This window comes from Mustela lutreola, chromosome 14 (assembly GCF_030435805.1).
Source record: "Mustela lutreola isolate mMusLut2 chromosome 14, mMusLut2.pri, whole genome shotgun sequence".
NCBI classification, from domain to species: Eukaryota; Metazoa; Chordata; class Mammalia; order Carnivora; family Mustelidae; genus Mustela; species Mustela lutreola.
In genome coordinates, this window is record NC_081303.1 from 38,123,491 (window position 1) to 38,138,569 (window position 15,079).

Below are 15,079 nucleotides of genomic sequence, written 5' to 3' on the forward strand. Positions count from 1 at the left end.
CCAATGTTTGTTCTGTGCATCGGCGTACGGCAGCGCTCAGAACAGACGGCAGGCGATGGATGAGAACTGAACCAACGCAGCGACAGAGCCGCTTTGCTTAACTCTGGACTACGGTCCGCCCAACCTACCTAGACCTCACACAGCAGGTTTGGAGACGTTTGCATTCAAATGGAATCAGGCGCTCTTCACTATTTCCGGTATGAAGGGGGTTGGTGCGCAACACAGGGTTTAGGGGTACCTGGGAAGGGGTTGCCGGACCCAAAAAGAGTTGCCCGTCCTGGTGCTGGGCACTGGCAGGTGCTCTCCTCGCTGGCCTCACTTCTCAGCCTCGCTGCGGAGGAGGCACTTCGGGAGGGCCCCCCACTGGAGCGCCCGCAACTCGGGGGCTGCCCCCAGCTCTTCCCCGGAGTCCCCACCACGGGGCTGCCCCCCCCCCCCAGCTCTCCCCCGGAGTCCCCACCACGGGGCTGCCCCCCCCCCCAGCTCTCCCCCGGAGTCCCCACCACGGGGCTGCCCCCCCAGCTCTCCCCCGGAGCCCCCACCACGGGGGCTGCTCCACAGCTCTTCCCCGGAGCCCCCACCACGGGGGCTGCCCCCAGCTCTCCCCCGGAGCCCCCCTTCGGGGACTGCCCCGCACCGGAGCTGTTCCCCCACTGGAGCGCCCATCCTCCTCTAGGGCTGCCACGCGGACCCAGGCTGCGGCGAGGCCGCGCCGCCCCTCCCCCAGCGCGCGCCCGCCGCAGGGCTGGGGAAGCGCGCCCCCCTACAGGCGGAGGGCCGGACCGGCTAGAGCCGCAGAAAAGCGGTTCCTTGCAAGGCTGCTCGGCACACTTTAAACCGTTTTGGAGGCTTGTTTATTGACTATAGCAAAAATATGTACGCTCTTCCATTGAAGTCATTTTTAGTGTATTCCTTTACTTAGTGAAAGCGAGTCAGACAAGAGTTTTCCCATGGAACCTGGGCTACGGGCAAAGGGCTGTAGGCGGAGGCCGCGAACCCGCGCCCAGCGGGCCGCCGGGCCAGCCACCCCAGCCTGGCCCGCGCAGGCGCGCTCCCGGCCCCGCCCGCGCAGGCGCGCTCCCGGACCGCCCCGCCCCCACCGCCGCGCGCGGGGGGCGGAGCGCAGAGGGCGCGCGGGCCGTCGCGGGCGCGGAGGAGACAAAGCCGCGTCGGGGCCGCTGGGGGTGGGCCCGGGGCTCGGTGGCGCCCCCGCCTGCGGGGAGGGCTCGGCGGACCGCCCACGCCGCGGCCGCCTCGCAACAGGTCGGCGGCCTTCCGGGAGCCTCGCCCTGCACTGCCGCCCCCGGCTCCCGAGACCCGGGCCCCCCGCTCGGCCCGGGGCGCGGCTCCCATGCGGTTCGGGTCCAAGATGATGCCGGTAAGCGTGCGGGCGGGCGCGGAAGTGCGCGGGGCGCGGGCGGGCGCGGGAGCCAAGCCGGGCTGCGGGCGGCGCGGCCCGACTCCGGGTCCCCAGGCCGCGGTCCCCGGCCCAGCCCCTACCCTCGGCCCCCTTCACCCCGCGGCGCAGCCCCCAGCCCTCGGCCCCCAGCCGGGGTGAGCCGCGGGCAGGCAGCCGCCGAAAGTTTACTCCGGTCTCCGCCGGGGTCCTCACTTGGTGCGCTCCTTGAGCGTCGAGAACAGGGACCCGGAGTCTCGGTTGCTTTGTCTTTTTAAAAAACTTTTTGTGAAACAGGCATCAAACTTGCCCTTGCCTTAGTTTTGGTTGGGTTTCGCTCTCGGTGTGCGGTGGCAGCCCGAGAGTCGGATCGCGGGAGACCTGAGTGCCCGCGGCGCCTTCGGTCCACGGCCCCCTTACCCGAGCCCCGCGAATGCCCCAAGTCCTATTGAGCCCCCATCCCTCCATGAACACCCCGTCGTCACCCCCCCCCCCCCCCCCACCGAGTCCCCGGCCCCAGAATCCCGCGAAGCCTCCCTAGCCCCCCACCCCGCTGCCCCGCCCTCAAAATCCCCGCGAACCCACGGAGCCCCCATCCCCCCACGAACCTCCACTCCCATCCCCCGAGTCCCCGGCCCCATGAATCCCCCGAAACCCCCAGCCCTCCACGAACCCCTGGCCCACCCGTTCCCCCTCCCGAGTCCCCGGATCCATGAATCCCTGAATCCCCCCAACCCCCACGAACCCCTGGTCTCCCCTTGTTCCTCCTCGACTCCCCGGCCCCATGAGTCCCCTGAACCCCCCAAACCCCCACGAACCGCCGGCCTTCCCCGTACCCCTTGTCCACCCACCCCTCGGAGTACCCGGCCCCCTGAAACCCCCGAATCCTCCAGCACCCCCCCGACTCTGATCTCCGGCACCCCCGAGTCGCCCCCCTACGAGCCCCTGGACCTCCTGGCCCCCAGCCTCTGGCCCCACGAGACCCCCGACTCCCCAACCCGCTGAATCCTCCGAACCTGGCCTCCAGTCCTAGAACCTCCGGTCTCCCCCAACCAACCTTCTGAGTCCCCGCTCCTGAAGGCTACCCCCCCTCCCCCGCTCTGGCCCCCCAGGGCTGACGCTGGAGTGAAGTGGTGCTTTTCTTCTGCGCCCGCGGTGGGAGTGGGAGGGGGTGCTGGGCTGGGGGCTCGTGCCTGTGTCCCCTGCGCCCCGCGAAGTTGTGCTCGCGCCTCTCCCCCGGACCAGGGGTCATTTTGTGGCCCTTGCTGTTTCCTTATGGCTTCGTGTGCTGAGACAAAGAAGCTGGCAACTTTTACCGCATTACCCCATCTGTAGAATGGAGCGAGGACAATCGTGTTCACTTGCAGTTACAGGTAGTCGTCGTCGTCCGGGTTCACCACCCTCACCCTCACCCCTCCCGCAAAGTCATGGGAGGGCATCCTAAATGTTCACAGTCTGGGCAAACTTAGTTTATCCGGATTCATTGATTTTCAATGGTTTGGGGTATTTTGTCCTGCCAGGATTCAAGGAATTGGAAAGTGTTGAGCGTTCTGCATCCTGTTTTAGTTTAATACCTGGTTACAAAGTCAGGTTTGTGATGCAAATGCCACATATTAAAATATGGACCATGGAAGAGGGTGAAGGAGTTTGCTATTGAAATATTTATCCCTTCGGTTTACAATTCTTCCCTCCCCCCCTTTTTAATATTTCTCTTGAAATGGCTTTTGCAGGTTGTCTCTGAATTTTCCTAAAAATAGGAGCAAGATAAGTGTTGGTTTTTGCAATGGGATATCTTAAGGATGGTTTCATGTCAAGATATTCTTTGGGCTTTCTTAAAACTTAGCAGAGTTTTCCTTGTCCCTGCTGTATACCAGATGACCAGAATCTATGAAAGGTTATGTTGCTCTGGAGACTCTGTGTTCCTCAGATCGCCCTCAGCCCAGACTCCCAGTGTGGGGGCAGCGCCGAAGCCAGGAGCAGCCAGGACCTCACTACTTCAGCTACGACCTTTGTGACCAGAACCATCGTCTTTTATTTTTTAAAAAAGATTTTATTTATTTATTTGACAGACGGAGATCACAAGTAGGCAGAGAGGCAGGCAGATAGGAGGAAGCAGACTCCCGGCTGAGCAGAGAGCCCAGTGGGGGTTTGATCCCAGGACCCTGGGATCACGACCCAAGCTGAAGGCAGAGGCTTTAACCCACTGAGCCACCCAGGCGCCCCAAGAACTATCTTCTTTTAAAAAGTGATTTGTCTCAGGTTCAGCATCTGTAAAATGGGGATTATGATCCTACGGAGGTCTTAGAGGGGGTTGGAGGATTAGGGTTGCTAGTCTTGAAGCACTCAGTACCGTGTCCAGTTTATGTGGGATTTGCAATCTCCCTACAAACGGGAGGCAAGTTTTCATTTAGTGCCATTGTGTTAGGTGTGTCTTTATCCTGTCGCTTCTTGGGTACTGGAAAATAAACCCATTTTCTTAAATATATTTCTCATCTTTGGCTTTTAATATACTTGGATTTTTTTTAAAGATTTTATTTATTTATTTGACAGATAGAGATCACAAGTAGGCAGAGAGGCAGGCAGAGAGAGAGAGAGGAAGAAACAGCCTCCCTGCAGAGCAGAGAGCCTGATGTGGGGCTCGATCCCAGGACCCTGGGATCATGACCTGAGCTGAAGGCAGAGGCTTTGACCCACTGAGCCACCTAGGCACCTCAGTATACTTGGATTTTAATTTTAACGTTGAGGGAAGTTTCATATTTTCTTACTTTGAAAAATTCTAACCAATTTATTGGTAAAAGCTGTGTGCTTCCTCTGAAAAAATGGATTGTCTCAGCATGTAGATAGTTGTCTTGTGCTTTTTTTTTTCTCGTTGTAGTGGTTAAATGTACATAACAAAAGTTTCCATTTTAACCATTTTTGCTTGTGTGGTTCTCTGGCACTAAGCACATTCCTTGATTTGCTCTTCTAGGCATTCTAAAGATAACAGCTTGCTGTTTAGACAGCATTATATTAAAAATGTGCAAATAAATGGTGTCTGTGTATTTTCTCACCAAATGGTAGAGAAGTAAGTGATTTTCATGTGGGACATGAAGTGATAATTGGACCCAAAACCATAGGGGGAAGGTGCATTTTAGTAGGCTAACTAAAAATAAGTAGGCAAACAGCTGAGTATCAGGGCAGAGGTAATGATAGGGTGCGGCGGAACGGGAGTGATAATTAACACCCATTTTCAGATACCCACCAAAGCATCTCTGATTCTCTGATATTTCTACCACTTGGTAAGAAGAAACTGATTAACTTCTCCTACTTGACACCGTATTTTCCTCATTGCAGAAAGCATCGTTTGCAGGCTGAGTATGGCTCTTTAGTTGAGCCTTCCTCACTCTATTTGATTATCAGATAGAGGGAGATAATTATTGCAAACAAAATTTCTCAACTATTCAAATGATACCAGCTATGTTTTTTCATTACTTTTATTTTGCAAAGCCATTGTATGTAAGCAGAGCCTGTATTCAAAAATGTCTTTATGAGTTAGCCAACTCTCAAAGCATTGTTCACTGCTTCTTTTAGATGTAGCTTTACAAAAATTCCTGTTTGTGCCTGCTATCGAAATGGTGGATAAAAACAAACAAAACTGTCCATAAAATCACGAGGTATTGTGTCGTGCCCCACGGAAGGTTGGAGGACTTGAATTTGCCTGTCTCTATGGTAGATACTATGTGTTACACACATTTCTGGCTGTTACAGAACTGTGCTGTGTCCGTCTTGTCCCCTGTGGTGGCCACCAGCCTTCCCCTGTGGTGGCCACCAGCTACCTGCAGGTACAGCATTTGAGATATGGCTGGTGGGATGAACAACTGGTCTTCAAACAATTATTTAGTGTGAATTATATCTAAGTAGCCACATGGGCCTAGTGGCCACAGCACTGACATGGCGGGCAGTTTGGCAAAGTAGCCCAAAGAGTAACTTTACGTTGCAATCACATATTTGCAGCTTCCTGTTTACATTCGCACTTAACTAAAAATTTTTTTAATTAATTTATTGGACAGAGAGGGAGAGAGAAGGCAAGAAAGCACAAGTGGGGGTGGGGGAAGAGGCAGAGGGAGAGGCAGGTCCCAGGACCCCCTAGCACGACCTGAGCCCAAAGCAGACAGACGCGTCACACCGGCTGAGCCCCCCCAGGTGCCCCTGCATTAATACTTTCAAATGAAATCATGATGTCCTGTTTAACCTTAATGACTTGGGAAATGAGTTTCCCAGGGCCTTAGTTTAGTGTTCTCTTTGATCGAGTCTCATCGTGTGGCCCTGATACAGATCATGACTCTAAGAAAAGGACAGATCATTTTCAAAAGCTCAGTTGACCTGAGCATGATTTAAGTTTTAAGTTTGTGGCATTTTCTAGGGCTGCAGAGTGTCCTAATTATTTCTAGTTATTCTGTGATGCTGTAAGATAATACCCAATTGGGTGAGCTTCTAGTTAGGGGAGTCTAGGACAAAAAAATTGGGTTCTCGCCGCATCTTCTTTGGCAGTCTGAGGGCTGGTTGGTAGGATCTGTGTTTCTAGAGGAAACCACCTTGTGCAACTTACAGACCAGAGGCAGGACTTCTGCTTAAATACTTGTATTATTTTCCTGTGAAAGGGTGGTCTTATTTGCATATATCTTTCAAACTGAAATTATGTGTTGAAATTAAAAAGCTTTTGGGTTACAGCTTTAGAACTTTGTATTCATAGGATTATACCACAAGGTGAAAGAATTTCTCCTTGTTGAGTAGTAATGTAGCAACTTAGCTTGGTTTGACTCTAGGATAAAGTTTAAGGTAAGTTCTTTAGCTTTATAGAATTGTAATTCTCAAAGGCTGTTAAATCATCTCTTTAAAAAAAAAATGTGGCAAATACCTCACATTTTGTATGCTGTAGTGAGATTTGTTGCCTTGTGACTTCTATATTCATTAAAAGCTGAAATGCATTAAGATTTTCTGTATGTTTCCCTGTTTCAGGGAAGTGGTTTAGACTTTCTAAAGAACATTAGCACAAGCTTACAGGTGCTTGTATTTTAACAGTTAACTTAAAGGGAATTTATTTATCTGGAAGGCATGAGGAGGGAGGGTCATTTACTCATATACTGTTTCTAGGAAGAACTATTTTCTCTCCAGTTCCTGTCCCCTCTCCCCCAACTGTAGAAACAGTAGTACAAAACCTGTTGTTGTTTTTTTTCCCTGAAGCTTTTAAGGAATACTATAGACCTTTATCTCTTGGTAATCTGTGATAGTTTGTGGCACTGGTTAAAAACTCTGTCTGAAGCTAACTCCATGCCGTTTTTGGCGCTCCTGTGTTGTGCGGCCTCTGTCCAGCTCTGTGGGGACAGCATACGAGGGCCTGTTGGTGGGATATGCCGTCCCGGATTGTGAACCTCTCCCCAACCTCTACTAAGTATGAAGTGATAAGGAGAGTGGGGTGGGAGAGTTGAGGAATCCAGAGTGTTCTTTTCTGCTCTTGCCACTTAACCAAGTTAAACAGGATGGAAATACTTGCTTTTCGATGGTTGCTATGTTCTGAAGAGAGCATTTTTTTCACTAATCAGATGTAATTGAGAAAAGAAAACACAGATGACAGATTGTGTTTGAAATGTATACTTATTTTGGAGTACTGAGTGAGATGTTAACGTTTTACATTCTGTTGCGGAGAGCCAAGAGGAGCTGTAGTCCATAGAGGGCCCTTTAGGAGCACTGGGTGACGCGGAGGCAGGGCCCCCAAAACATTTTGCATATTGTCCCAGCAAATGAAAGTCATTTCAGCAAAGAAGTGCACATTCTAAATAGATCTTGTGTAGGAAAAGTAGTTGTCCAGACTCAGCAACTTGTGGTCATTTTCTAGTTTTTTCTGCATAAAATTTATACCAAACCACATAGTTTATTGGGATGGTAAGAGAACTAGATTTTCTTTGAAAATACTCATTTGGCCAGTAATACATAACTATTAATTCTGCAGTACAAACTTAAGTGATCTCTGTAGAAACTAATTTTTAGCTTAGTACTTCAATTACATTTCAACACTTGAAATAGAAGTGTCTGAGACACAAGTTGAGGAAAGTAAAGGAACACCGTCAGGAATCAGGAGTCTGGAATTCCAGTTGTACGTGCTGGTGGTAATAACGGAAGAGGGATATCACAGCTCACCGATACCCCCCACCCTCACCCCCACCCCGTGGAATGAGTGATTCTGTGAGCAGAGCGGGGGCTTGGAGGCCCTGTGCTCTGGCGTCCCTCCCAGGGAAGGGGAAGGAGCTTCCCCTGAGACCCTGTCTGTGCCCCACACTGTACCCCCTGCTTTAGGTCAGTCATCCCATTGAATTTCCTGGTGACCTTGTGAAGTGTGTCTTCTCCTCCTCATTTCACAGATGAGGAATTTGAAGCTCAAAGGTTTTTAGGAATTTGCTCCTGATTACTCAGCAGACATGAGATATAAACCAGGTCTGCCTGTGACAGATATTCCTTGAGGTAGGTGGCGGTGCCTACATTAGACTATTTCTGTATATGCTGTATGGGATGCAGTGGCCATGGTGTTCTTTTAGTGAGTGATAGCCTCAAACATTAGTGTTCAGAACATAATTACAATTGTTTTTGAAGTTGCAAAAGGAGAATAGATATCTTTCCACATTTAAACCTAAACTGGGTGAGATGAGAAAGTTTCGAATGAGAGGGAGGTGACCACCTTGTCCCCGTGCCACAGAAACACCTCAGTACGTGTTGTCTTTGTGCCTCTAACACTCCATGGAGATCTCAGCCCCTGCACAGCATTGGTGGGGTTGGGGGTAGGAGCCACCGTTTGAAGGAGACATGTGGAGTCCTCATTCTCTGGAAGATGTTTGTAAACAGGGAGAAGGAACAGAAGTGGATGGATGCACTGGGAGATGCGGAGGATGGGGGGACGTACAGCGTCTGTGGGGACAGTGCCGTCCCCAGCCTTCAGCCGGCTCCAGGGGCGGAGTGGTACAGCAGTGACCTGATGCGCGCCACTGCTGCTGGGAAGTAGGGGAGGACGCTGAGGGACCGTGCTGGCTCTGTAGTGAGGAGTAGTGATCCAGCTTATTGAGATGAATTTGTCACGTGTAAACTAGGGCCTGATTTGGTTTGGTTTGGTTTGGTTTTTAAAGATTTTATTTGAGAGAGAGAGCACGCAAGAGCGCACTAGAGCATGAGCTGGGGGTGGGGTTGTTGGGGAGAGGGGCAGAAGGAGAAGTACACTCCTGCTGAATGGGGAACCCCATGCTAATGACCAACTGAGCCACCCAGACACCCCCCAGAGACTGATTTTGGATGAAATCACCTTAGATCATTGTTCTTTGTCTTTCTGTATTAATCTGTGGGTTGTGTTTGGTGGCTGTTCGGGCCAGCATCTGCTCTGCAGATACATGGGGCCCTGCCGCCATGTTCTGGGCACTGTTCTGAGAACCCGGATACAGGAGAGGATAAGACCGGGTCCAGGGAGCTTACCTCCCGTGGAGGTGAGTGGGGGGTAGTGGTGGTGGGGGAGGACGGGGAGAATAAGAAAGAAACACAAGGGGAGTGGGATTCCAGTAGGATCCTGCCGCTGGGATGGCAGCTTTATACTGGGGGACCGGGGAAGTGACAGTTCAGCTGGGACCCAAGTGCTCAAGAGGAGCTGGTCCTGTACGTCATGTGGGCAGACGCTGGGCCGGGGGCGCAGGCCTGGAGGACACAGTGCAGCCCGGGAGGCTGGTGCTTCGTGGACAGCGGAGAGGGTGCTGAGAGGGGAAATGGGCTCAGGTGGCACTGAGGTGGGGTGCAGTAGTCCCCCGGGGGAGTGGCAGCAGGAGAAGGGACCACATCTCATTGACTAGGGAAGACTCCTGCGTTGGTGTGGGCGGTGGGCTGTGCAGGTGCCCGAGGGAATCGGCCCGGGGCTTCGGGGAGAAGAAAGGCCTCTTGAGGCCCCCTGAGGAAGGTCCACAGCCAGCCTCTAAAAGGAGGAAGAGCCATACCTTAGCACAGCGAGGGCCCAGCTGGTAGTGTGACTAGTTGTGAGCTTGTTAACCTTAAATAAAATAGTCACTTTCCCCCTGAGAGTGGTTTATTTGGGAATAGCAGAGAATTGCAGTTTGGAACACGCAAGCTATGGCAAGACCACAGGCAAGTCCAACACACGAGGGAGAGGAATGTGGTTTTGTGGATAAGAAGGAGGAAGTTGGGAGGGTTCTGAAGCAAAGTCCACTGGAAAAACATTGGAGTTTGGGGTGATGGTGGTTTATCCCCGACCGCACTCCTGGGGAGCTCACTTCTTGTAGGAGATGTGGTGCCAGCCTTTCCCTATGGGGTCCTGGAATTTGGGATCCTTCTCTGGGGAGGGTTCTTCTGGTGGGTCCATGATTACCTTGAGTGGTGCGGCTCCTCCTCCCCATCTGCATCCAGAATCCACTCTGGTGGGGTTTCCCTTCACTGATTTCCACTAACTCCATGGACATGTGTGTCACCTGCTTCAGTGCTCTGCGCTTGTGCCCTGGGGAAGGCCTGGGGTGAGAGAAGCAGCAGTGCCTCCCCAGGGTGGGGAGTAAGACCAGGCAGGAGCAGGGAGGACTGCCACCCTTGCACAGGCTCCTTCCTGTGGGTCTAGAGAGAAACCAGACTTTGTCTAGAATCCTAGAGCTCTGAAGAGCTCGAGAGGAGCACACAGTTACTGTGGTTCTTTAAAACCAAGTTGGGCAAGTCCAGTTTCTGAAGGAAGCCCTAACCTTAAAAATGTTGGACAACAACTGTCCTTTTGACCCCATGACTCTATGGCCTTGGCAGCTTCTGACAGGCTCACCTCTAAGTCCCTTTACCGATTGTTTTTTTAAAATCAGAGATATCTTCCTTTTATTGACAAATACATAGTAGCCAGCCATCTGGGAGATAAGGGTTAGAGCTGCCTCAACTCTAAAGAGTACCTGCTCATGTTTTTCCGAGCCTCACCATCCAAATACTGAGCCTCTCAGTGCAAGTGATAGAAAGACACAAAACACCCAACAAGTCAGCATCTGCTTGTGCCACCACTCTCTGGCCTGCTGTTGGAATTGTGTACCTGTTCCAGAAGATGCGCTTCCTGCCTTGTTGGTGCCCCCCAGGGGATCTGTGTGAGGACTGCTGGTGGGGTCGGACGTCTGCGTTCCTTCTGCTCACGGCAGGTTGTCCTCTATTCCATGCTTCTGTTCATGACATGCCCTGTGCCCTCTGACCTCGCGGTAACTGTGTGTGTGTGTGAGGGGGGAGGGTGACGCCAAGTGTGCACACTGACAGTTTCTGCAGCACGTCTGTGCCCCACGGGTTGAGCACTGACTGGTCCCTGTGTATTTGTCCAGTCTTGCTCCTGCCCTCCGGCTGTACCAGCTCTGGGACCGCAGTGACGTTGTGTTCGTGCGCTGCTGGCCTCTGCCCGGGATGAGGTTTTCCGGTCTGGATGTTCCTCTTCCTGCTTGTCTCACTCAGCCTTCAGTTTCCAGTTCCATGGCGCTCCTTGAAAGGGAATGGTTGCTTCCTGCTTTCCCCGGACCTTGTGTGTGCCTACCCGAGGTGGCTCCCATGTGTGGCCCGTCTGTTTGCCACCCCGCGGTGCCCCTCCAGCTCTGGGAGGCTTGGCACACTGTTTGACACTTAGTGGGGACCTGATATTGCTGGAGTGCATGAATGGTCTTCATTTTTTTTTAAAAATTATATTTATTTATTTGAGAGAGAGAGAGTGAGAACATAAGCAGGGGCAGAGGTAGAAGCAGACTCCCCGCTGAGCAGGGAACCCCATGTGGGACTTGATCCTAAGACCTTGGGATCATGACGTGAACTGAGGGCAGACGTCTGCTCAACCGACTGAGTCACCCAGGTGCCCCTGAGTGTTCTTTCTTTCGAGTGTCTTTGGTGAGGGTAGTTCTCGCCCACCTATAGTTATGTCCATGATTGGCTTTTGGGCTTTCTTAGAGAGTTCCCAGAACTAGACTCTTTGAGAATGGAGGAACACTTTGATTACAAAATGCAAAGGCAGAAGGGGGAGACCTGGGGGCAGTGGATTGGTTGATCTCATGGCCTCATGGGCGGGTCTGAGACATAATGTGTTTAGTGGAGGAAAGCAAGACGTAGGATGAAAAAGTGCCTTTCCGTGCAGCGGTTCTTGCACCCATGAAGCAGCCATGCTCAGTGCGGAGGAAGTAAGATCGGAGAGCGGGGTTCGGGCTGGCACTGACCTACTTACCTTTTTGCTCTCTGTGTTTGTTTACGGCAGATACTGAAAGCAGATGGCCTAACGGGAGTTGCTCTGCTGCGTGTGATTGGAATTTGAGATCCAAGTTGGGCTTAGGGGCGTGGTTGAACAGGAGAGAACAGATTTCTTCAGTTACTCTGAGCAGAATGCCTTGTTTCCCGTTTTGAGCCCGGTCTGGTTTGGGAAGGCTCCCTTCGAAGTTTCACGGCACATTAGCTTCAGCCCCTGCTCTTGCCCCTGCTCTTGTTCTTGCTGACTGTCCTGGGCCACGGAGCTTGGACCCCCGGGCCCTGCAGCTGTCCCCGCCTGTCACCTCTTGGGGCAAGTGCTGTCAACTTGCTGTGTGTGTGAAGTCTGAGAGCCTGTGGGGTGGAGGAAGCCTTTCAGGGTCAACACCTCTGTCCTCAAGGAATTTATACACAGCGAGGCAGATGAGACAGGGCTGTAAACAACTGTGTGTGTCGGGGGTGGGAGGGGGTAGGGGGGTGGGTTTAGAGAAGCCAAGAGAAAGTTTCCTTGTGGCTGGAGACCCTCCTACATGTAGGAGGGGTTGGAGGCAGCTGGAGGGTCTCTGAATCATTCTAGAAGCATGGGGATGATGTGGACACTAAGGGACAGGGTGTAGGCAACAGGTGAGCTAAACCAGGGAGATGAGTGAGGAAAAGTGTGCGTTTTTAGGTTTCTTATTTGGTGATTTGAGGTCATGATTGTGCAACACATGATGTAAATGAAGTTCCCTGAAAGTTGAATTATGCAAAGATAAATGCGAGTGCCAGCGAGTGTGTGGTGTTCCCACACGGTTTCTGTTTCTGGGGTGCCTCCTGGTGCGGTGACAGTTAAGGTGTGCAGGGCGGGTCATCATGCGCCTTGGTCACCTGGACAGTATTGACAGCAGGGTCCTCCCACCCTTGCACATAACAAAGCTCGCGCTTCTCACTAGTGGGGTAGTGGGGTGGCGGGCCCACCCCAAGGGCTTCCTATTCAGGAGTTCTGCCAGGGGGGGTTGCTGCAACTGAGACAGTTGCAGCAACAGTTCTGCTTTGACAGGTCCCCTATCAATAATGCTGATGCCACTGGTCTGGCAACCAGATTCTGAGACCCGCCCTCTAGTGAGCTCTGCTGTACTAGAAACTGGAAAGCCTGCTTGCTTTTCACCTGCGGGGCCCTGGTCAACCGGCCCTTATTTGTGCCTGCCTCCGTTCCTGGGATACTGCCCCTTTCTGGTCGTTCCCATGTGTGGCCTTCATGTGGGGCGTATTCCCCCAGAGTTTCCAGGTGGCTCCTTCAGCCTCTGTCCAGATGTGTCTCTGGGAACCACCCCATGTCTTAGTTTCCTCCCTTGCCTTTCTGGGCCGCACCTGGCTGGCCTAGTAGGTGCTTAGGAAATCCTAATGGGTGCAGGTGGGACACGCATCTAGGTCAACAAGCAGTTGGGGCTGGGAGGGGACAGAGCCAGGAGCTTCTCCCGAGGGACAGATGTCAGGAGGACACCAGTCCTCTGAGGCCCAGAGGTGACCGTGCTGTCGGCTCACGGGCACCTAGTGTGGATGTGATCAGACATCTGAGAGCAGCGGGCAGCTTTCTGAGACAACACGATTTTTCCATAGAGGATTTTTCTCTCCAAGTCACCACTTTGTATTTGCTATATAATTTTTTTTCTGGAATGGAGGTGGTCTTGGAGGATAACCATGTTCTCTGCATGACACTGGGTGCCTGGGGGACTCCCTCTTCAGTGTTGTCCAGCTCGCTGTTGACACTTCTGGGGTGTTGATTTCCAACTTCCACTAACTTGCTGTCCTGACCAAAAGAGTAAAAAAAAAATCCATTGGTGATGATTTTTATGCTTTTGCTTTAACTCAGATGTGGCCGATGGAAACTGATGGACTGATTGTAAACAGTGCTGTAATAAAAAGCAGCGCACTTAGCGTCTGGGTGGGTTTAAATGTCGCAGAATCTGACCAGAGCGCTGGTAGGCGTGACTCACGGTCTCCTGTGGCCTTGAAAGGAAACTCCAGGCCAGAGTCCTCGTGGCTGGGAAGCCAGGGTGCCCTGACAGCTGACACGAGGCCCTGGCTGGTCTCTGAGGGCCAGGATGCAGCACTGGGAGGTGTGTGCCCCCTCCCCCCCAGGTTCCCCTGAGACCCCTGTGGCTACCCATGGGTACACTGGGGAGCGGGGAAGGGCATGCAGGCTGGGGAGGGAGCCGGGGAGAGCACTGGCCCATGGAGAGGCCCACCTGTGAGGAGGCTTGGCGGAAGATCCCAGGAGGTGGGGATGACTGGCTTGTCGTTTCTAACCCTTTGGTCGTTTCTAGCCCTTCTGCACTCGGCAGCCGGCAGCCGCGGCTGGGTCAAAGGGCTGTGTGCCCCTGAGCAGTGCAACGAAGCTTTGGCTGATGTTCCTTGTTTGTTCCTTCTTTTCCTGTTCACTGGGATCGTGTTGAAGGAGGGGTTGCTCTGGGTGGGTGGGGTGAAGCCCAGGAAAAAAGGAGGTGTTGGCTTGCATATCTCCCCGCACTGGCGAGTGCTGAACCCCAAACCATGCAGACTCCTCCCTGGTCTCACCCCCCTGTCTCGGTCTTGTTGCTTCTTCCCGACACCGAGTTCCTGAGAGTTTTAAGGTTTGGGGAGGATTTGTGTCACCCTTCTCACAGATTGTTCCTTTTCCTCTAAGGGACATGTTTTCCCCTCTTGTGTTCTTTTCTCTCCTCGGTAAACCTGAGCGATTGAAGGTTTTCTGAGTCAGAACCCTGAAGCTGCTATCACAAAGCCTTGTTTCCTTTCTATGACGAGGAGATCTTAGACTCTCGGTTCTTTTTCCTTTCTGTGGAGCTTTACATGGTTTTGTAGATCAAAGGAATAAACTGTAGCCTCTGATACAAAGTAAATTTCTCATAAATGCCCTAACCAGTTTTTGTGGGATTTTTTTTTTTTTTTTTTTTTTTTTGTATTTCCTCCTGGAAGACTCTTCCCACTTTTAATCTGAGATAATGCCTCCGTGAAGATGAGTCACTCTTGTGTTAAGACCATAACATCATAGTCACACTGAATACATGTCCTCCAAAACGGAGCTCTCTCTCTCTCTTTTTTTTAAAGATTTTATTTATTTATTTGACAGACAGATCACAAGTAGGCAGAGAGGCAGGCAAGAGAGAGGGGGAAAGCAGGCTCCCTGCTGAGCAGAGAGCCCAATCCCAGGACCCTGAGATCATGACCTAAGCCAAAAGCAGAGGCTTAACCCACTGAGCCACCCAGGCACCCCTAAAACAGAGCTCTTAAAAATAAATCTGTGACCCATTGTTTTTAAATGAAGGTTGTCTGTGACTTGGGGATTCTGAAAGGGCCGTGACTTGGGCATGTCATGACTCACTGGTGATTGGGGTGGGGAGCCGGGCCCTGACAGAATGTTGTCTTCTCCGAGCCTTTTTTCCCCCATCG

The 15,079-nt window shown here is 52.2% G+C and overlaps 1 protein-coding gene across 2 annotated transcripts in view; it reads left to right on the plus strand.

The window, feature by feature from the left end:
• Positions 1-1,158: 1,158 nt before the first annotated feature.
• Positions 1,159-15,079, plus strand: part of TP53BP2 (tumor protein p53 binding protein 2) — a 55,467-nt gene continuing 41,546 nt past the window's right edge. For both annotated transcript variants that reach the window (XM_059145980.1, XM_059145981.1), the window contains exon 1: positions 1,159-1,378. In XM_059145980.1, the coding sequence (XP_059001963.1) occupies positions 1,352-1,378 (27 nt within the window). In that variant the 5' untranslated portion in view covers positions 1,159-1,351. The remainder of the gene's footprint in view (positions 1,379-15,079) is intronic.